Source organism: Pelmatolapia mariae, linkage group LG7 (genome assembly GCF_036321145.2).
Source record: "Pelmatolapia mariae isolate MD_Pm_ZW linkage group LG7, Pm_UMD_F_2, whole genome shotgun sequence".
NCBI lineage: Eukaryota > Metazoa > Chordata > Actinopteri > Cichliformes > Cichlidae > Pelmatolapia > Pelmatolapia mariae.
Window position 1 is genome coordinate 25,630,612 of NC_086233.1, and position 23,609 is coordinate 25,654,220.

The 23,609-nt window shown below is 38.6% G+C and overlaps 2 protein-coding genes across 2 annotated transcripts; both read right to left on the reverse strand.

Moving 5' to 3' along the window:
* Positions 1-1,337: 1,337 nt before the first annotated feature.
* LOC134632094 (liver-expressed antimicrobial peptide 2) lies at positions 1,338-2,026 on the reverse strand. The gene is made up of 3 exons (XM_063480687.1): positions 1,961-2,026; positions 1,722-1,861; positions 1,338-1,445 (listed from the first exon to the last, which is right to left on the reverse strand). Exons 1-3 carry the CDS (start codon positions 2,024-2,026, stop codon positions 1,412-1,414), a joined length of 240 nt encoding a protein of 79 aa, XP_063336757.1. The 3' UTR covers positions 1,338-1,411.
* Positions 2,027-4,291: 2,265 nt separating this feature from the next.
* scarb2c (scavenger receptor class B, member 2c) lies at positions 4,292-23,609 on the reverse strand. The gene is made up of 12 exons (XM_063478660.1): positions 23,385-23,609; positions 21,126-21,283; positions 17,853-17,997; positions 16,639-16,830; positions 16,426-16,517; positions 15,548-15,667; positions 14,189-14,367; positions 13,301-13,419; positions 11,508-11,581; positions 8,922-8,973; positions 7,942-8,094; positions 4,292-5,705 (listed from the first exon to the last, which is right to left on the reverse strand). Exons 1-12 carry the CDS (start codon positions 23,505-23,507, stop codon positions 5,667-5,669), a joined length of 1,446 nt encoding a protein of 481 aa, XP_063334730.1. The 5' UTR covers positions 23,508-23,609; the 3' UTR covers positions 4,292-5,666.

Sequence of the window (23,609 nt, forward strand, 5' to 3'; positions counted from 1 at the left end):
TTAGGTGAGAGTATCAATAACAGCTTCAGTCCAAGTAAGAGACGTGATATGTTCAAGACCTTCTGTAATACTGGCTGTCGCTCTGCTGGCTGACCCCATGTAAACCCAACTGGTGGGAAATATGGCCACCTCTGATTTCATATGTAAGCCAGATTTTGAAGGAGAGAATTGGGCATCTATCAAAGCATAATAAGAGTGAGGACACAGCTCTGAATCTACAGTTTTAAGGCCACCTCAGAGGCCAAATCAGTTCTCCTCATTAACGCGAGATATAAACCATTTAGGGCAGGTATCTTCAAATCTCATTGGTGTGAGGTCATGGGCTCAGGCAGTATTTGTGGTATTTTTAAAAAGCTGCCAAACATGTCAGAATAACTACAGAGGCATAAGTACTAAGTACTACTGCAGGTATGAGTAATGACAGTAGATTTTGGCACAAAGTTCCAGCCCAAATTCTTTTTTAGAAAAGGTTCGACGACCTCAGTGTCAGCGACTGCTTGTTTTATGACTATTTCTCCTTCCTGCAAAGCTTAGATTAGGTAGATGCAAAATGATGAGAGTTTCTCTCATCTACTGAGCCCTAAGATCAGCCATTTTCACCCCTGCTGTTGTTATCGAGTACATTCAGGGTTTGTAATTCAGTACTACTACTTCTCTTAGGATAAAAGTGGCCTTTGTCTGGGTTACTGTAAGCTTTTTGCTGGCACTTTTAACACAGGAAGTGGCTATGAATATGCGTTTATAATCTTTCTTATTCTTCCTTAAAATAAGTTTTAGGAATGCTGGAAAAGTTAAAACAACATTCCCAGCGCCGTGGTTTGGATGAGTAACGCAGCTTACGCAGCAGCTGGGTGGAAAGCTGTTTTTCAAGCTCCTTGACTGAAAGAGTAGCAGGAAGTGTGAGGAATATATAAATGTGTTTTGGATTTATTTTACTACTAAAAAGGAAAATGAAGATGTGGGCAGTACAACCTCTTGAAAAAAAATGTATAGTATATTTGAATTTTTACATTATTTACAATATTTACAAATAAATACATAAAAAATCTCTTTAAAAAAAAAAAAACAACAGCAACAACCTTGAACCAATAAACCCAGAGCGGCTGAAACTTTGCATGGATATTTATATTTTCTTATAAAACACATTCAGATTACACAGCTTGTGTGATGTTGCAGCAGTGTTTTAGACAAATCACTTAAGGTGGCGCCATTTGATTGGTTATGCATGCCTGGATTTTACAGCTTTGTTTTTGACGCAGCGCGGTGGAAGAAGATCTGATTGCTCAGAATGAATGTTGGAGCCAGAATAAAGGAGCGAGCAGGTTTTAGAAAACAAAACAAAACAGGCAGTTGTGGTCCATAAAGCAGATGTCTGTTTTGTAGATTCTGATGGTGTTTGTGCATCTCTTCTTCAGGTGGTGATCCAGAAAGAACAGATATTTTTCCTGTAAAGATAAGAATGATTGCACCATTATTACCCTTTGACTTTGTCCAGACCATGCATGCAAAATACACGTGTACACACCTTCACACTGCCTATGTACAGAATAGTAATGAACACACTGTGAAAACTGTTTTGTTTTTTTTTAAAGAATATGATGCTGAGTTTGACATTTAAGAGCTACACAGAGTTAATGTAAAATAGTCAAAAAATGATCAGGAGTATCAGGAAGACAGGTAAACTGATGGACTGCCATGAAATATTTAAGCTTCAGCTGTACCTGCAGTATTTTGTGCCACACTCTAGGTGATCCCTGCAGCTGGCACCGACAGGCTTCAGACTGTTCCAGCGCCACAACAGTGAACGTTTGGTTCGCTGAATTAAGCCATGCCACTCGTCAGGCACAGGCAATGAATGAACCTGTAAAGGCAAATACTTGATCCTTTAGCTTTGTCATATAAAACACTGATTAGAAAAAAAATATTTCCATGAAAGTTCAACAAACAATAAATAACTTACCTGAACGACACATAACAAAGACAGAAAAACAGAAAGGATGATAATTTTTTCCTGGAGAGTCCTCATGCTGCTTGCAGATGACGCTCAAGACAAGGGCTGTTTTGCTGCAGGCTTGGTTTGTGAGCTACGCCTGTATTAAAGGCTTTAATTGGGTTGGGGAGGAGTTACCTTCTGAATAATTCATTAATTTGTTACTTTATTGACTAAGGCGTAAGGATTGGCAGACTGAGCAGGTCAAGTCAAAGTCACCGATGGGAATCTGTTGCACGGTGGTACTTATCACACAGCTGAAGACAAAGTTTATCTACGTGACTCCAAAGTACACTTTGGACCTCAACCTACTAAATGAGGACAACTCCACGTCGGAGGTTTCTAAGTGAAACCCTAACGTGACTTTAGACTACTATGCATTTAGCCATTTGCTCCACCCATGGAGTCTTGCCAGAAGGAACTTAAAAAATTAAATGAAGTTGCTTCATCAGATGTCCAAGATCTGATGAAGTGACTTCCTGAAGTTTCCCTGAATTTCCCCCTTTCCCTACAATCAGTTTAGTTTCTGCCCAAACAAAACTTTGAACAGAGAGACTGCTTCCAGACTTTAAGCTAAGATAACTAATAACATAACTTAAAAATCATTCAGATATGAATATGCAATTCCCCCAAATTATGCAAAATATTCAAGAATTTAGGATTTTGTGCACTGAAGTTTCCATGAAGCTGGAAAAAAAGAAACTAACAGTTAATGCAGATATAAACAACCATTTCTAATATTTCTAGTTAGAGGAAAAAATTAATTACACCATATATGTCAAAAAACTTTATAAGCACCCGTAAATATCAGGGGTTAAACTGCAGTTCACTGACAGACCACTTGGGGCAATAAATAAAAATGATTTGATAAATATCTTCTTGCTATGATGATTATAGCGTATGCATGTAGAGATGTCTTTATGCATCATAAATATTACAAATAAAGTTATTATTATTATTATTACTACATCCTCCTTAATTGTTGGGCCATTCTGAACAAAAGTCTTCATGACCATCACCACACATTGATTATTAACATCTATATGTTTAAAAAAAAAAAAAAAAAAGATTTATTGTTTCACGTGTTGCCCATATGTAACAATGGTCACTAATATTTGTATTCATGACGAATTTTGTTCGACCTCGGAATGAAGAATTAGAAATAAAGTCTTTAAATATCACAGATACATAACAGACAAAAATTCAAATTCTGGCGATGCTGAATATGTTTACGACGACCATCAGTACTTGCGTGAATGCTACGGCAAGTACTGCTAAGTTTTATGTAAACCTTTAATTGTTGTTATTCATTCCTATATTACACATGTCTGTTCTGCATGTAGCGATATACCGATTTAAAATATAGATGAAAGACAGTGAAGGCAGCATTTTAATCTAAATGATCAGCCTGTGGGCAAACTTAGATCAACAGCCATGATGTGAATCCAGAAGATACACTTGGGTTGTGGGTTGTTTTTGGGTTTTTTTATGATTACTACCGGTCACACCAACATTATGGTATTACGGTTTTCCACATAAACATTAAAACCCAAGGTTTACAGGTTAAGTTTTTTTCTCCTTAAAAACTAATCAGGTTTTCTCAAAAGCTTGCAAAGACAATGACTGAATATATCTTTATATTGTTGTTACAACCAAAAAAGACGTTTTGGTCATCAGCCTACATACAGCGCTATATTAAAGAAGCGAAAAAGCACCGTAGGCTAGTCCATGTTAAAATGGCAAACTTAAAATAACAAAGCTTCAAATGCATGCATTTCTGTAACAGAGCACCTCCTATGGGTGCAATGTGTAGGTGGCCCAGAGTCCAGACCTTTGGGCATTTAGATTGTTACCAGAAATGGTTTTGTTCACTTTAAGCAGATTTGTAGGTGTCAGCCACGAGTAATGTAGCTGTGAATAACAAAGTTTCAACACTGAAATGCAAACAATGCATTAGTCAGACCTTCCTCTAAAGCAGGGGTCCCCAATCACAGTCCACGAGGGCCGGTGTCCCTGCAGGTTTTAGATCTCACCCTGGGTCAACACACCTGAATCACATGATTAGTTCATTACCAGGCCTCTGGAGAACTGCAAGACATGTTGAGGAGGTCATTTAGCCATTTAAATCAGCTGTGATGGATCAAGGCCACATCTAAAACCTGCAGGGACACCGGCCCTCATGGACTGGGATTGGGGACCCCTGCTCTAAAGTTTGGCATAAAGCCAGTCATGCTTTATTGGTCATCTGCAGAGCAATGATTCAATACTTTTGCAATGTCAGACAGGAACTACAAACACACCTTCAGGGAATAGCATAGAAAGTTTATTGTTGAGTCATAGCAAATGACAACGTGCAAACTGTCAGACGTGTGACCTAATGAGAGATTTGCGTATAAATCGTGATTATAGTTAAGTACTGATTTTGCCAGGGAGTAGTAGTAGTGTAAACAATGTTCTCTTTTAGGTACAAAACAAACATACACACACTCAAAAAAAGAAATTGAACACAAAAGATTTTGTCAGCGAAAAATAGTGACTGAAATGGCAAAAACATCTATATTATAGTGAAACTGTGTGCAACATTGGACAGAAAAATAACATTTAGTTATAAGTGCTCTAAAAATTAATAGGCCAATAGGAAAACAATGTGTTTATTAAAAAAAAATGCTTCAATAAAGTTATAAAATGCTACAGAAGTTAAACTGGGGAAAAAACAAAATCAGTCTAAGTGCTTCAAAAGTTTTTGTGTGTTTGTCAGTGTCACTACCACAAAGCTTCATACGCCGGTTTCAGCAATGTAAATCAGTAGAAATTATATTAACATATTTATGACAGTACTGGAATTAAATGAAATAATATTGTATTAGACATTTACAACAGGCAGAAAGCCATCCTGTCATTGTTGGGTTAATACTGATTGGATCACAAGGAGGACACACATGTATATATACACTGTAGATTACTGAGCTTGGCTACAACACAGAACATCATTTTAAAATGAACAAGACCACATCGCCATAGCATCTGAAGCCAAAAGGCTGAAAGACAAGCCCAAAGTAATCTGCACTTCGAACAGGCTGCACTACTAGCCTGACTTTTTACATCCACTTCATTATAACATACAACCAACCTGGCTTCTTAATACTGTTTTTTCTTGCTTTTTAAAACTAACTCTGACTCCCAAACTAGTCTGGGAATCTAGTAACTGTTCAAGCTCTAGCCAGTTGCCTTGTAGATAGACACAACGTCTTTTTTCTGAATAGAAATGCAGCAACAGCTCACACATATATGGCCACTTTGCAGCACAGTGTTTTTCCCACTTCCAGGATGTTTGATTAATTCAAAGCTGGGTTGTTTAAGGGGGTTAACTAACCTCATGTTAATCCAATTCAAAAATCCCATAGTTAGGAGTTAAAATAAAAACAAGCTCAATTTAAGATTGACTGGAAAATCTGGATTTCAGCATCATTACAACTTGAAATGAAGACATTATCCTCCAAATCCAGCAACAAACACAACAAAAAGACAGTTTTTCCCACTTTCTTAAAACCATGAATGCGAAAATAGATTAAAATATGAAAACCATTGTATTAGTGTTACTTGAGAATTAATGGGTGAACCCCTTGAATTGTATTGCAACCAAGGCAATCTTCCTCTTTCCACGTTCTGTTTGCTGTTACGATGAGAGCAGGGGCTGTCGTTCGGCAGCAGTGCTCTGAAAAAGAAAAATATTAAAAAATATATATAAAATGCAAATATATTACAATTTAAAGTACTGAGAGAGGAACTGTGCTGCTGCATGAGTAAGTCAGGAATGGCAGTGAAGTATGTGAGGGTTGTTCAGGACATGTGTGTAAGGAGTAGATGGAAGAGATCCTGGAGTGGTGGAGATATGCAACGGAGAGAAGAGGGATTTAAATTCACAGAGGACAAAATGCATGTGTATGAATGAGACAGATGCATATAGATCGATAAAGATGCAAGAAGTAGAGCTAATTAGGGGGAATGAGTTTAAGTAAGTTAGAGAGGCGAGGCTGAGATGATCTGGACATTTAAAGGGGAAGGGTAGTGGAGATATTGGACAAAGGATGCTGAAGATGGAGCTGCCAGGCAGGAGGAAAAGAGGGAAACCGCACACAAGGATATAATGTAGGAGGGACATGCAGAGGGTTGGTGTGACAGGAGAGAATGCTAAGGATAAGGTCAGATGGAGGCAGATGATCCAAATACCTAAATATCTAATCAGACAATGGCCTGTATTTGTATAGCGCTTTACTAGTCCCTAAGGACCCCAAAGCGCTTTACACATTCACACAATCACACGGCAGCAATTGATTAGCTGCTGAAGTTCAAACTGAACATCAAAAGGGGGCAAAAGGTGATTCGAGTGACTCTGAACATTGCATGATTGTTGGTGCCAGTGGGGCTGGGCTGGACTGGGCATTTCAGGAAAATATCCAGTAAGCAGCAGTTCTCTGGGTGCACATGGCTTGTTGATGCCAGAGGATGGCCAAAAAAATGGCCAGACTGCTGCTAGCTCACAGGAAGGCAACAGTATCTGCTCTGAATAGTCTTAAAATCTACTACAATATTTGAATTAGGGCTGCCACAAAGGATTATTTTGATAGTCGACTAGTCACCGATTATTTTTGTGATTAGTCGACTAATCAGATCATGCATCAATTGGACGTAAAGCTTATTGCACCAGCATGCATGTTTAAGGTATGTGCTAACTAAAAATAAAGACAAGATGATATTTTATTAAATTTTAATGAAATTTGCAGATTGTTTTGGTGAAATTTTAATAAACTCAGCCGTCTGCTCCTTGCTATCTAAAATATAACAGGACACCGGAGTATATTCTCTACCATCTCACACTTCTGATAATCAGTTGTCTGCTTGACGTTTATTCAGCTGTGTAAAAACTATAACTTTAATCTCAGCCAAACCGATTTAGTCAGGAACAAATAAAATACTAAAAAAAGCCAAACAATAACATTTTTAAGTTATCTAAGTGACTTATGTATGTTTAACCTGAGTAGCGAAAGACGGCGGTGGGTTTGAAAACGATTTGCCGGGAGTCCGGTGTTCTCACCGGCTCTAGTGAGCCTTGAACCCCAGCTAGCTATCGAGCTGGTGGGTAACAGACGTCTCCGAAAACGTCGGAGCGCTTTTAAAAAAATAGGTGGTGTCTTGATAAACGGAGCAGATATTTGAAGTTTACACAGCTACATTCTCGCCTGAAAATATGTTAAACGTTTATTTTGTGACCCAGAAAGAATAATAAGAGTAATATTAAAACTAACTAGCTGCCGCCATTGTTGAAAACTGAGCAGGGCAGTGCTATGAATTCTGGGACACTGCTTCTTCTTCTTCAGGGTTTAATGGCAGCTGGCATCCTTGTACATGCAGTGCTGCCATCTTCTGTTTCAGTCTGTTATTACACGCTTAAATCCTACTACTTATTCCTGCGTCTTTTGGGATCTTACAAAGCTTCAAACGACGTGTCGACTATTAAATTAGTCGTCGACGATTTTGATAGTCGACGTAATCGTGACTAGTCGACTAATCGTGGCAGCCCTAATTTGAATAGACTCACCCATTAACTGATTTCAGTTAATTCGTTTTTTTTTAGTTGTAGTTCTTTAGAGTGGAGCAAAGTATAGCATTAATTAAACAGGTTTGATTTGTATTTTCTAAGTTTATTTTTCTTGAGCATTTATAGGGCTTTTGGGGCATGTTGTGGACTAATCTAGGGTGCTTGATAATGAAAAATAAATCAATTTATTTGAACTATTTTTTAGATTATTTTAAATTGACCACACACACCATCATAAATCTGAATGAAAAAAATTGAGCCATCCTGTATGAGCAAGCACTTGGCAGAACCAGGCTCAGGCCATCTGTCCCAACATAATGACATCACACAGTTGCTTATTGCACAAGCTCACCTCGGGGACTTTCTGTTGACACACCAAGAACATGAAGATTCCTCCCACAATGATGGCCAGGCCAATCAGCATGAAGGGAATGTTCTCCACAACGTTCTGCTGAACACCAATCGCCTTTAACTTCTTGGCTGCTGTGTCATCAATGGTGGCGCTCTGAAAAGAAGGTAAGAGAGAAAAGATTGTGTTATAGCACATAAGAACACAAAACACAGCCCCTACAAAAGTAAATGGTAAATTTGCGGCCCTTTCATTTACCGTCTGTTCATCTTTGTGTTCAAGTTTATGAAGAAACTGAGACCATAAGAATTTTATAAACAAGTTAATTTTATTAAATTTACTGATTAGTGATTTATATTAGATTAGTCTTCTGTAGCTTTGATTTTGTGGAATCATAGTATCTACCTCTGTATTTTTCTTTTTTTGCCTCCACACAAGTTAGATTTACTAATTGCAGTCTGTCTGAGCAGGATTACACAATGCTTTGATACATTAAAGAGAAAAACGCGAGGTACTCCTTTAACTACAGGGTACTCAAGGGAGTCTTTCCCCTTTGAATCATTTGTATTTAACTGAGAGTTATAACAGAAAATGTATATAAACCAGAGCTCAGACAACTTTTGTGGTGTGTGTGTACGGGTATTAACATCATTGTGGGGACCAAAAATTGGAAGTTTACTTTACTTGTGGGGACGGACAGCCCTTGTGGGGACCAAAATCCCGGTCCCCATGAGTTTGAAGGCATTTTTGAGACTCAAAATGTGGTTTTAGTGTCAGGGTTACAATTAGGTTATGGTTAGGTTTAGGGTAACGGTCAGAGTTAGGCATTCATTTTTGATGGTTAGGATTAGGGTAAGTTGCTAGGGAAACCACACGTACGTGTGTGTGTGTGTGTGTGTGTGTGTGTGTGTGTGTGTGTGTGTGTGTGTGTGTGTGTGTGTGTGTGTGTGTGAGAGAGTGAGTGCGTGAGAGAGAGTTTGTACCTCATTCAGATAAACCACAGGGAAGACTACTGTCCTTACATTTCCCGTTTGACTGAAAGAGAATGACATGATAATCTTTAACTATGATGTTACGAAAATTAGCAATTTGGAAAACACATTATAATATAGTTGTGTAATATAAATATACTTATACAATATCTTCCTGGGCATGTTCTGTAAATACATACTATCTGTATAAAGCTTGATTGCGTATTAATCTCACACCATAAGTTATCTGGAGAGTTACATAATTTATTTTTGGACTTCAAGCTCCGTCTCTAGCACCTTTAATTTGAAACAGAATAACAGATATAACATAAAAGTGCCATATCTGGGCTTGTTGGCATCAAAAGAACTGCACAAACTTTCCTTTCAAAGTTCAATATTGCACAAAAGAGCCGACGCTTGGCTAGGGATTGAATTTGATAAGATTTTACTGATATCAGCCCCAACATCAGTTCTGTTTATAAGTTAGATTCTATATTTAATCCCTTAAGCCTCAGAGACAGGGGGCAGCCTCTCTCTGACCAAAGTATTCACCATTGTGCGTGCTTTTGCTGCTAGCAGATAGCAGCAGTTGCCTGTAGTTTGCACCAACTCATGTGCAAAACACTCACCAAATACTTGCTAAGTGGTAGTGAAATTAGAAACAGTGTGAGTTAGCGCGGTTAGCTCGTCAACGCGTTAGCGCGGTTAGCTCGTCAACGCGTTAGTACTGTGCAGCCCCGCGCACGGGGCGATCTGCGCTAACTCGCAAACTGAGATTTGCCGCGTTAATGCAGTTATGGCGTTAACGTCATTTTAACAAGATTAACGCTGGCAGCACTACTTTAAAGTAAAAGCTTCACCTTTTGAAACATGCTGGTGTGTTGCAGTAAGGCACAACTTTTACTTGTCTAAAGATTTTGCAATCTATTTCACAGCAACCGCGAGCAACCTCCAGGAACTGCTCGTCATCCAAGCAGGAAAAACACATTTTTCCCTAGCGACCAGAGACTGGTTTCTAAGCCTCAGTTACTGGGGGCTTATGAGCATTTGTTCCATGGGGAAAAAAGTAGATTTGAACAGTTTTTTACCAACAGCATAAATACTTTTATTATCCGAGTTTAACTACAGTGAAGAAAGAGAGTATAAAGAGGTTTTCTTCACTGATTGGCATCATTTTCTTTGTAATGCACAACACTGTGGTTGTTGCATTCACAAAATTAAGTTTGGACTGTGTAACACCCATTCGAGACTACAGTACCTACAGTTAGCTTACTTGAAGTTAAGAGTTTTCTGTCATTCCGAGTCATAAATAAAGTGACTGTGCAAATGAAAATAAGAATAAAAATCTATTAGAATGATACAAAAGTTCATGTTGCGGCTGCAGTGATGCGGACGCTGTACCGATCCATCGTGGTGAAGAGAGAGCTGAGCATAAAAGGGAAACTCCTCCTTCCTGGTCCATCTACGTCCCCACCTTCTCCTATGGTCACAAGTTTTAGGTAGTGACTGAAAGAACGAGGTCGCAAATACAAGCAGCAGAAATTAGCTTTCTCCAAAGGGTGGCTGCCCTCTCCCTTAGAGATAGTGTGAGGAGTTCGGCCATCCAAGAGGGGCTCAGAGTAGAGCTGCTACTCCCCCACACTGGAAGGAGGCAGTTGAGGTGTTTCGGGCATCTGACAAAGATCCCCCCTGGGTGAGGTGTCCAGACCCAGGACACGCTGGAGAGATTAGATCTCTCAGTTGGCCTGGAAACGCCTTGGTTTTACCCCAAATAAGCTGGAGGAGGTAGCCAGGGAGAGGGAGGTCTAGCCTTCTCTGCTTAGGCTCCTGCCCCCACGACCTGGCGCCGGATAAGCGGAACAAAATGAATGGATTCACAAAAGTTAGTTTGCCAAAAATAAAGAGGTATATTCTAAAAGCAGAAGGCATGCACAGGACAGATCCAAAATAGCCTGGTGGACAGAAGAGCACAAATCTTGTAGATGAAAGCAAAATGATTTGCATGGGAAAGAAAGGCCCCTTCATGACTCTATGGCAAATTACAAATATTCTCCAGGATGTAGGCCAATGTGTTTCCTTGTACATAAAAAAAAGCCAAACCTCATAACCAGAGCCAATTATCTACTGATGTCAGTACGTTTAAGAGACATTGTTAACATTATTCAGTATAATAAATTCTGGCCACTAATGTTGTCTTGAGGGCTCCAACCTTATACATTTTAAAATATTGATGTAAACCTATTCACATTAAAGCTGAGACTCACCACTTTAATATAGCTTTTGTTATTTTATTTTATTTCAAATAAAAATAACAGTAATGTGTAACTATCTAAACACATACAGTCTCATTATCTTGCTGCTAGTTCCTTCTGATGTCAGGTAAACACGTAACAAGTGAGCCAGGTCTGTGCAAAAGTCCACCCATAATGATGATGGTGGCATTATTGCTTTACAATTAGCTTACTGGCAGCCCTTCACAGATATGGGTACTCATGCAGCTATTACGGCTTCACTCTTTATACTAATATAGTGAAAGTGAAATTTATGAAAATTCAGGTTATTCAGCTGCTTGAACTGATGAAAAGAGCTGCTGATTACCTGAAGGTGGGAATTTGCTCTACATAGACGTTAATCTGGATTCGCTTGGCTGCTTGGAGAACCACTCCTGTTAGCTGTAAAACACAAATTCATTTTGTTAGGGAGACAGAGAATGTGGGAAAAACTCCTGTCACTCCTGATGTATGAACACGTATACCTAAACACCTAAATAATTGTTTTCTGCCCACACTGTATTATGGCCATAATCTTTATAGTAACATGTTGACATTATTTGTAAACCAACAAACCACTGGATAGAAAAACACAGCACTAAAGCTTTTTAGTTAGGTATAGTAGATTTTCATCCATTACATAATACCATCAGGGAGGCATGTGCTCTGTCCCAGATTCCTCATGCAGCTTGAGAATGACCTCAAACATACAGCTAGAGTGATAAAAAGGTAACTTCAATGAAAAGCAAAGAAATAAACTGAGTTAATCTGAGATTATGTGAAAAAACAGAAGACAGTGAGACATGTCAGCTGTCAAACAAACCTAATTGGGGGTTTAGTCGTTTCTTTCTTCAGTTTTCTGCATTTTGAAAAACTTAAAAGAGAGAAAAAAATCTCAGGATTTATCATGTACTTATCTAAAGTTACCCCTAACTGTTTGCATAGTACTGCCTGCAGTTTTAATATCTTTACTGTAGGCAAAAATAACTTCACAGCTCTGAAGCTGGCAGGGAAGATGGCTGAGGGCATCACAACCCAGCACTTATGATAAAAGTCACAGGACTTTGATCAATTCTAATGATATCATGCCGTGGCAGAGTGATCAAGAAGGATAAACAGGAAAAACGGTAGCTTGTTTATTGGATTCAATACTTTTGTAACCGTAAAACCACCACTTTATATGTGGGTGTGTGAAATAATTACATGTACTTTTGTACGAAAGCATGAGAGCCAATGTAAGAAAGAGTTCTGTGTTAGACTGGTCAGACTGGTGTACAAAGAGCATCTTAATAGGGGCGTAGCAGTAAAGACGAGCAGAGGTACACCAATCTGCAAAATATCGCATCTGCAAATTGTGAAAAATAATCCGAAAAATATTCCACAATGTAAAAATGCTAAGACTTTAAGTATCTCATCATCTAATAACATGATCAAAAGACTCAGAGAATCTGGAGAAATCTCTGTGGTATTTTCTGTTAAATTTTGAAAACACGGTCGCTGCATCCTCCAGATTCAAGTGGAGAGAGACCATCTGGCTTGTAAATTAGTGTTCAGTTCAGAAGCCTGCATCTCTGATGGTATGGGGGCACATCAGTGCCCATGGAAGCCATATATATATATATATATATATATGATCAGAAAATTATATCATATAGCAATTGTTAATTTTTGGCTGCTGTGGCATAAATCGTACATTGGATGGTGGTCTAATACATTTGTTAAGCACTACACAGTATGTTCAGCTACACGTTGTGCTGCTGGAGGTGTTTTTTTCAGTCTGTCTCTCGCTATCAAGACTTTACTACAAGTTCAACCAGGTAATTAGAGTATTATTATCATGATAAGAGCAGTTAGAGCTTATCTTTCGTGACAGCCCCGTACCACGTACCTCTGATTTAATTTTTAACCACTATTTTAAACAGAAGCTCAACTATTGCCTAGTCGTGACAAAAAAAAAAAAAGCTGAAACACTACTCCATCTAGTGTTGAAGATTTACAATTTTTCAAAATACTATATAAATCATAATTGTTTTAGACAAAATATGTATTATAAATTGAAGAGAGATTCACAACAACATGAGAACGAATTAAACATTTAAGCTTTAAAGTTGTGATTCCTACCGGATTGATATCAATGGCAGTCTGGTGCTCTTCCTTGTTTGGCGTCATTCCGAATACATCCTGAGCAAATTTCTCATCTGCCTGGTAGAAGTGTGGTGAAGACATTATGATAGGAGCCCCTAAACAGCAGGAAAAACATTACAAAAGGTATTAACAAAGAAGAGACAACATCTCACTCAACACGAGGAAAATATGCCATGTGTAAAACATCGCTGTTTAATATTCTAATAATGCTATGGCTTGTAATAAACACAGCGTACACTTGTCAGGGACACTGCTAAAGTAGGCCCCAGAAATTACACTCACTGAAGTAATTTCAGGGAGTCTTTTGCAAAGTGTCGACTCCATATTCTTTACAGTGCAATGAGGAAATGATACAAGTTATTACTCAGCACTAACAACCATAGTTTGTTTGCTTTAAATCAGATGCACCAGAGCGCATCACAACAAACCACAAGAGAACTTTCACTTCACGTATTCATCTACTGTGTCCGAGGAGCCAGAAAGTAAATATGGGAACAAGTTCTCGTGCTTTGGACTAGTGGACGCGTTTGTAATGGAGACGGTCTCTGGCTAGCAAGCATTACTCCTTTTTCTTTTTTTTTTCTTTTTTTTTTGCGACACACGCCTGACAAAAGGAGCCGTTAGCTGAAACTTGGTACAAACTGGTACAACTCGGTCAGATCATGTTTTTGCCACCAATAAACATTTCCAGAGTTCATTGGTTTAGTTATTTTGTTTTTAAACTTAAAACACAATTTCTTTGTTCTCACCTGTCCACACAAATCACACCATGGGGGAAAGAAATCAGTCTGAACTAATGTAACTTAAAAAGCAGCATATCAAAGATCATTTGGCTATGTTTAACACAGTAAAACATTGTCTTACCTTCTTTACATACAGACACATTCAGCAGGCCAGACCCCAGGCAATTACCAGCAGGCACACAAAAGCCTGCGTTGTCTGGGTTCACAGTCAGATTGGCGAACACTGAGCTGGGAGGAACAAATCGATACCCAGTGATCCCCTTCACTGTCACATCCTCCTCATACACTGTGTACAGAGACCTTAGAAAGAGAGTTACATGCTTGTTAATCTCTGGATGCACTGCGTTACTGGACAATGACACATGGTTTGAATTCATGAGCACAGTGATAAGCTGATTTACAGAAAACCTGCATTGAACAAACTGGTTACACCAGTTTTTCAACGGTTGTGTTGACACCTCTTAACAGCTGTTAGATGACCTGTAAATGTGCCTTCTGATTCTAATATATTAACAATCACAGAGGACTGACATTTGTTGTTTTAAGCAGCATTAAATAGGCTGTGGCCTCATTTAGGAGGCTAACACTGACCAGCCTTGCAACCAGCCAAACTAAATTAGGATCCTTAATCCAATATTCAGACCAGGGAAAGGTTCAGGAAGGCTGTGGGGGGAGCCATTTCACTAGCTCAAGCCAAGAGGCAAAATACAGCAAATGCTGCATGAGTCAGCAGAATATGGCTTGAAACTGAACTGAAATGACCTTCATATGAAACTAAAAAAGTCCAGATGCTCAGCTCAAAAGCATATTCAGCTACAATGACTAAAATAGAAACAAACATTTACAATGAATGTTTTATACATTTCTAAATTCAAATATTTTAAATTTACATTTAAGTTTGTTTGTTTTTTAAAATACACAACCTTTTAAATTCAAGTGACGTATTAAATGTGTCTTTCTTCAATAAAGAACAGAACTGTTCTTTATTTTATTTAAAAATAATCAAAAAAGAATAATTACATTTTGAGTCACACGGCTTCTATCCAAATTTGAAGGTTTTGGAGGTTGGCCTGCCTAGAGCCCGACCTCAACATTACTGAAGCAGTGTGGGATCATCTTGACAGAGAATGTAACAAAAGGCAACCGACATCCAAAGAAGAGCTTTGAATGTCTTTCAAAAAACTTGGAGAACTTTTCCTGAAGACTACTTCAAGAAATTACAAGAAAGCTTGACAGAGTTCAGCCTGTGTTCAAGAATAAAGGTGGTCATACCAAATATGGACTTTCAAGCATCTTAGAATTCGAAAACCTTTTTTTTTTTTTCAAATCATGAATGTGTTTCATTAAATTACTGCAATTATTTCCCAATTTACTAGCACAACAGTAAGAGATGAGGGGTGGCTCAACACTTTTGCACAGTACTGTATATGCAATCAAAAGATTTTATCTTTCACTGGTACAGCTTTTCTGCTCTACTCACCTGCACAGGTCAGACGAGAAAATGTAGAGCATATCATTCTTGGTGATTACAGGATGGAAGGCTGTTCCAATGGTTCCATTAATCATGTTGCACTCATCAGACGTCCACCAATTCAAGGAGCTGCACAGATATTCAAAATGTTACAAAGTTCATAGGTTTAAAAATGTTTCAGACATTTAGCATGCCCAGCTAAAAGCCATGGAAAGCCATTTGCTGGGCAAAGAGGACTGGATATATTTGTAGGTTAGGAAGCACACTATAAAATAAGTGTGTTTCCCAAAACTGCTGCTTAAGGTACAACAGCCTAGTCTTAAAACAATTAGGTTTGTAAGACAGGCAGAGATAAAAGGCAGTGCAAGAAAGATGATCATATTTTGGGGGTTTATTGAGTACAGATGCAGAGCCGATGGTTGGCTGTTCTTCTCTGTGACAAAGATAAGTGAGTTTGGTGCTTTACTTAAGTATTTTTTTCATTACTGATTACATTTTTTAAAATGATGTCAATTTAAAGGGAGAAACATCAGCGTTTGATCCCTGCAGTGAGTGATTCTGTTTTGCTCTTGGGGGGATTTGGCTAACATGGTTTGACTTTCCTCATTTAATGGCTATGAAATGAAATGATAATTATAAAGGTATATAAGCCAAACTAGCAGCCAGTGGTTTTTTTGGTCACATGTCTGTAAACAGACTCAGTTTCAGTGTCCTATCGGCGGTGATATAAGAAAGAGAACGAAAACTCAACAGGAACACAGATCATATGACACAAATCATTTGGTGTGCATCCATTAACTTCATGTCACCAACAAAACTCACTGATGAACAATTTTACTATTAAACTGTAAATCCAACATGTGCTACAGGTGAGAGGAAAAAATTACCTTTCACCTTTCCACATGTCCACTCTGGAAAAGTCCCTATAGTTCTGCTGACCAGTGAAAAACACATATTCTCCATCATTGGAAGCATTGTTCTGTAAGATGGGGAAAAAAGAAAAACTGTTGTCGTTGTAAGTTGTTTTTTTGTTTTTTAAATATGAAAAAATTTGGTTTACACAAACAACACAATTACACATTTATGTGCATTAAAGAGACCTTATAGAAAAGTCCAAAAACATCATCCAGATCATGGCTAAAGGTTTTCAAGGCTTTAAGAAGTCCATCTTCATATCCCCACAGCAGCTCTCCTACTGTACGAGTGGTAAAAAGGCCTTCCCCGGTGCCCCTCATGTAGGCAGAGATCACGTTGGCTACAATGGATTTATCCTTGAATCTTTCCATCACTGTCTACCAGGACAAAAAAAAAAGAAAAAAAAAAGAAAAAAGGGAAGAACGCTGTTACAGGATTATTAGTTTGAATAAACATAAAGCATACAGCAGGCCATGTAAGTAAATATTGAGGTATATATATAAAAATATTAGGGAAAACAACTTCCTTATTTAATCTTGCTGATTGACTGAGGTTTTGCAGACATGTGAACACAAACCACATGCCCATGTGCCCATTAACCATGTAACATGAACTTGTCCACAATTTTGGACAAGTGACAATCATGGTGGATCAAGTGACTAAGCCCCCAGTCACACAGACCTAGATATTGATCCTCTGGCAACCACCAGTTGCTAGGGAAAAACATCTAATCTCCAAGCAAAAACCTCCATTTGACTGCTATCCATCAATCCTCTTCTGCCTACCCAATTAAGGGTCACCAGGTGGATGGAGCCTATCCCGCTGCCATAGGGTGAGAGGTGGGGTACACCCTGGACAGGTCGCCAATCTGTTGCAGGGCTAACACAGAAAGACAGAACCATTCGCACTCATATTCACACCCATGGGCCATTTGGAATCACCATTTAACCTCCATTTAGAGTCTGAATGGAAGTGATAGACTTGTCAACAAATACTACCCAACTACTCTCCAAACTGTAGTGAAACCGTAGGAAGCGCAGCACAAACCAGAAATCTACCCCCTTTGAAACATGTTGACTGTAGTGCTGAGGCAAAACATTTACTTTGAAGACAAACCTTCTCCATATAGGAAATGCTCCACAGGAAATGCTATAGGCACTGGGCAACCTACTAGCAACCAGAGCAAGACCACTAAGAGGTCTTTGGTGCAGCACTTTCTTTGCAACCAACATGCAACCGATAACCAGCAACTCCTGGGAACCACTCAGCAACCAGTTGAGGAATATACATGAGCAATGCCCACATGTGAGAAACCTTAATATTCATCCTTATGTGAGAAAACTATAATACTGTAACTGAGTGGCAGATCAGATCGGTGCTGTAGACTTCTATTGCTCACCATGGCAGGGATATTAACTGTCCTGATGAGGTCACTCTCTGGACCACGGGACATGTTACGCTGAAAAATGTAGGTTTTAGTGTTGACAGCTGTTACTTTAGTGCCATTATCCTGAAAGTCAATTTGCTCCATAGGCCGGTACTCTCTGTGGAGGAAAAGCAAAACATTTTTAGACAAGAGAAAAGATTCTTTGTTACAGAGCTGCAGCCAAATATAATAACTAGCTTTGTTTGTGATTAAAAAAAAAAGCTATAGCGTAGCGTCAAACTCCCTACTTTGCATCTGCACTCTTTAACGCGCCATGTTATATAAAGCACAATACATGAAAAAAGTGTGGGGATATTAAGAGGTGCAGTTCTTCACATGACTGATAATGTCACATTTACTCTACATGGAAAGTGGGTTGAAGATTGTTCTTCTTTTGTGGCTCAATTTCCCTTGACAGACATCTGTGCAGTTTGTGACTGTGTTTGTTACATGTGACTGTGATGCAATTATTGGGAAAAAAGAAGAAGCTTTTTTTTTTAAACCACGAAACATGTCAATGGTGAGTTGTTTCTTAATAACTCAATAACAATTTCCCAAAACTGCTTTATTTTAACTGATTTGGTGACCCAGATAACATTTGTAAGTATTTGCGTTAGCTTTCAGTGCTACTGAAAACAAGTCAGTGCCAAAAGAGATAAGATGGTTATCAGCTGTGTGCAGCAATATATTATACTATCACTGGGTATATAGATAATAAGAATCAAATAAACTTTATTTTCACCTTATACATATATCTAGTTCAAAGTGCTTTACAGATTAAAAAAAAGGCAAATTAAAATTGGCATATATTAAAAGAAAATTAAACAGAATAACCTTTAGAACATGAATACACCAAGTGAACAAAATAAGGCCAATAAAAATTAATTTTAAAAAAGTAATGCTACATAAAACAGGAAAACCAAACTGCCAGATGATTAAACCAATAAATTAACCTATCAGCGAATAAAAATAAAAAGATCTGAAAAGGGAAAACAATGAAATAACATCAAGTCAAACAGTAAGTTAAAAATGTAAAACAAAGTAAATAATATCTGTAAAGCACGTTTAATCAAAAGCCAGTTTTATGAACGTCGAGATACTGTGGGTGTGGCCTGGGTAGAAAATTAACTGCACATTGACCTTTCATGGCACAATAACACTGAATGAACACAATAAAAAAACAATAAAATGTGGTTTCGGAAAAATAAATATCTCCGTGTCACAGTTTGTAAGTCTCAGCACAAAAACTGGCTCTAGTACAAAAATGCTGTCTGCTGCTTACAGGTATCCAAGCACAGGATTGCTCTGCATCTCTTTAAATGTATCTCTAAAAACATTCACGTTTTTTTCTTAAACACACTATAGACCAGGGGTGGGGAACTCCAGGCTTCAAGGGCCAGTGTCCTGCAGGTTTTAGATATCAGCCTGGATCAACACACCTGAATCAAATGATTAGATCCTTACCAGGCCTCTGGAGACATGTGTCCAGAGACTTCAAGACATGTTGGGAGGTAATTTAGCCATTTAAATCAGCTGTGTTGGATCAAGGGCACATCTAGAAACTGCAGGACAACGGCCCTTGAGGCCTGGAGTTCCTCCACCCCTGCTATAGACAGTCATGAGAAAATGAGAGTGTTCGTGCGACGACAGTATCCTGTGAGATCTAAGCCAGGGGTGGGCAATCTCAGTCCACGAGGGCCGGTGTCCCTGCAGGTTTTAGATGTGTCCTCGAACCAACACAGCTGATTTAAATGGCTAAATTAGATCCTCAACATGTTCTGAAGTTCTCCAGAGGCCTGGTAACGAACTAATCATGTGATTCAGGTGTGTTGACCCAAGGTGAGATCTAAAACCTGCAGGGACACCGGCCCTCGTGGACTGAGATTGCCCACCCCTGATCTAAGCACACCCTGTGATTCAAAAGCTTGAGCAGAAATAACTTGATGTAACAATTTTCTGTATTGACTTTATCACTCTGTCACACTGTTGTCGAGGAATTTTGGCCTGCTCTTTTCACAACATTGTTTCCGTTCATTGAGGTTTTCAGGCTCAGCTCTCTTAAGGTCCTGCAACAGCATTTCAGTCAGGTCGATGTCTGGACTTTGACTGGGTCATTGCAACACTTTGATTATTTTCTGTTTTCAGCCATTCTGTTGTAGATTTGTTGCTGTGGTTGAGATCATTGTCCTGCTGCACGACCCAGTTTCAGCTAAGCTAACTGTGAGACAGATGGCCTCACATTTGGCTCTAAAATACTTTGGTATACAGAGCAGTTCACGATCTAATCAATGACTGCAAAACAAGAACAAATCATCACTCCTCCAAAACTGGCTGAAAATTTGTATGAGGCGTTTGCGCTGATACACCATGTTTGGCTTTCTCCTAAAAGTAGGGCTGTGCATTGTGGCCAATCATCTCTTTGGTCCATCTTTAAAAAAGCACAGTGTTCAAGAAATCTTGTGGTTTGCTCAGATGCAACTTTGCAAACGTAAGTTGTGCTGTCATGTTCTTTTTTTAGAGAGAAGAGACTTCTGCCTGGAAATCCTGCTAAACAAGCCACGCTTGTTCAGTCTTTTTCCAACTGTCATGAAGCGTAATATTTAGATGCTAACTGATGCCTGAAGAGTCTGAGATGTAGCTCTTGAGTTTTGTGTAATTTCTCTGAGTGTTGCACAGTCTGACCTCAAGGTGAACTTCCTGGGACATCCACTCTCTGGAAGATTGTAGCATTGCGAATACACCAGACCAGCAAACGGTCAAAACTTTTGTTTGTACAGAGGCGCTCACACATACTGGGAATCATTTAATCAAGTCCATCTGATTAGCAGGACCTGGCTGCTATTTACCTGCTTAATTACTATTGTAGTGTCTTTTTCTGGTCTTTTTAACTGCTCCCCAGTTTGTGTGCAGCAGTGTTGGCTTTGTTACTTTTATCAGGTTGTTGATTTTCCAAATCAGATGTATTGTGCTTTTATAAACCCTTTTCATCTAACTCAACACCTTCACTAGTCAAATTTATTACTAGTCAATAAATTTGCATCACATTTATTCTTAATATACATTGTAAGACTGGCACCACTGGATCTTAAAAGCGCCTATTCTGGGTGCTGATACATATTTGCTTTGCCTCCACCTCTTAAAATGTTCCAGTAACTTGACACTTAGTTTTTTTGTTGTTTTGTTTTCTTTACGTCAAGAGATGAACGGAGAAACAAATGTTAAGCGTTTCTCCTTTTCCTCTCTCACCTGTATGTATACGGTCCAATCTCCACCACAGCTGGCCTCTCCCCATCCAACACCTCTTGGGGATTTGTGAGATTGAAGAAGTAAAACTGCATGTAGATATGTGCCGGTGGATCCTTCCAGGCCTCAAACGCATATGTATCGTTTTTCAGAACGACTTGCTAATGGGGGACAAAGGGCAGTGGGGTTAAAAATGTTATTTTAGATGACTACTGTGCTGATGATATGCAGTTTCACTTCACATTACAGAGGGTATGAACCTGCTGAAACAGATGAAATCATCATTTGTTGTCATGACACACACACACACACAGGCCACTGCTTTTCGGCACAAATACATAATCAACTCAAAGAATTTAGCAATGTAGCCATTCTCAAGATGACCTGCTGAAGTTCAAACTGAGTATCGTAATGGGAAAGAGACGTGATTTAAGTGACTCTGAACATGACTGCTGGTGCCAGATGGGCTGGTTTGAGTATTTCAGGAAATGCTGTTTTACTGGGATTTTCCCCACACAACTAGATTTTACAGAAAACTGTGTGAAAATAAAAAGAATATGTAGTGAAAGGCAGTTCTCTTGGTGAAAATACCCCGTTGATTGTGAAGGTTAGAGGAGAATAACTAGACCACTTCAAGCTGATAGAAAGGCAACAGTAACAGTAATTACGTGTTACAACCAAGGTATGATAAAGAGCATCTCTAAACCCATAACACATCAACACAACCTATAAAATTGGAAACTTAGGCTACAATTCACACAGACTCACCATAATTGGACAATAGAAGATTGAAAAACTATTGCCCAGTCTGAGGAGTCTTGATTTCTGCTACAACATACAGGTGGCAGGGTCAGGATTAGGCTGGAGCTGATGGTGTAATGGTGTTTAGATATGTTCTTTGACCTCTTAGTACCATTGACTGTAAAAAACAGTTTTCTACAGTCATTGCTTAGTACCAGTTGAGCATCATGTAAATACTACAGCCTATCTGATTATTGTTGGTGACCATGGCTATTGCTTCAGCAGGATAACGCAGTATGTCACAAATCATCTCAAACTGGTTTCTTGAACATAACGATGAATTCGCTGTACTCAAAGGACCTCCACAGTCACCAGACCTCAATCTAGTAGAGCACCTTTGAGATGTGGTTAAACATGAGATTCACACTATAAATGTGCAGCCGATAAATCTACAGCAGCTGTGTGATGCTATCATGTAAATATGGACCAAAATTTCAGAGGAATGTTTCCAGCACCTTTTTTGACCATGATGAATTAAGGCAATTCTGAAAGCAAAAGGATATCCAATCTGATACTAGTAATGTGTACCTAATAAAGTGTCCAGTGAGTGTTTATGCCACATATGATACACGATATTTGGTGAGAATCACAAAGCACAAATAAAAGGCAAAATGATCAAATGTGAAATACTGAGATGGCATCTATGTCACATGTTAAACTATATTTAACAATGAATGTTATAAAAGTATACAATACTCTCTGCGCCAATTGTCGAATAAGCAGTGGAGAACTTTTTTTTTTTTCCAACTGATCCACACAAAATTTAATTTAATTCAACTGTCCACAATACAACAGATCTGTCTAGCAGATAATCATCTGTTCTCTCATGTAAATATTTTTAGACCCTGTACAATCAAAACAGTTAAGACAAACTCAAAGCTCTTACTGCACAGCACTGTCTGTGTCCGCTTAAAATCATCTGATTTACTATCCTGATCTTTATTACATTTAGTAAGACGTGTTACATTCTGTAATACTTCGTTGAATTTGCGCCATTTCGCTTTTTTACAATTACTTAATAGGTTTGAACCATACTAACATTTGGGTTTTGTCATATTATGTTTGCTTTTACTGAGCTGTTATTGATCTATTATTCTACTTATTTAAACTATTACAAGCTGTATTTGTTTTAGCTGTGCTACCAAAAGATTTCCGCATGTTTAGGATACATAATGTACACTTTATGTGATCTCATCTTTTCAACCCTAGAAATAAACACTGCTACTTAAATAAATGGGTGACAGAACAGGTCTGAAATTTTATCCTAAGGCGAGCCATTTGTAAAACATTCAACATTCAAACCTCAAACGCTTAAAACTGTTAAAAACACTTCCATAATTAAATCAACGATGTATTTCTTTGACGCTAAATGAGCTAACTTTAGCTACTATGACAATGTCTCATGTTAGCTTATCTGAGGTTAACGCCTATTACAAAGGCTAGCCTAAATTAGATGCTTACCTTTTTAACCATCGACTGTACTAAATGTGGAAACACGCTGGTCAAAACCAACGAAATGCCGAGAATCAGCATCAGTACAGAAACAACTCCGACGCTGTAAACGCAACATGACTTTAGCACCATGACGAGGCAGTAGAAGGCTAAACACTTCTCTCAGCTTTCACTGACAGCAGCTACCCACTGTTTGCTGTTTTTGTTTTGAGAAGCCAGGAACTTGCTCGTTAG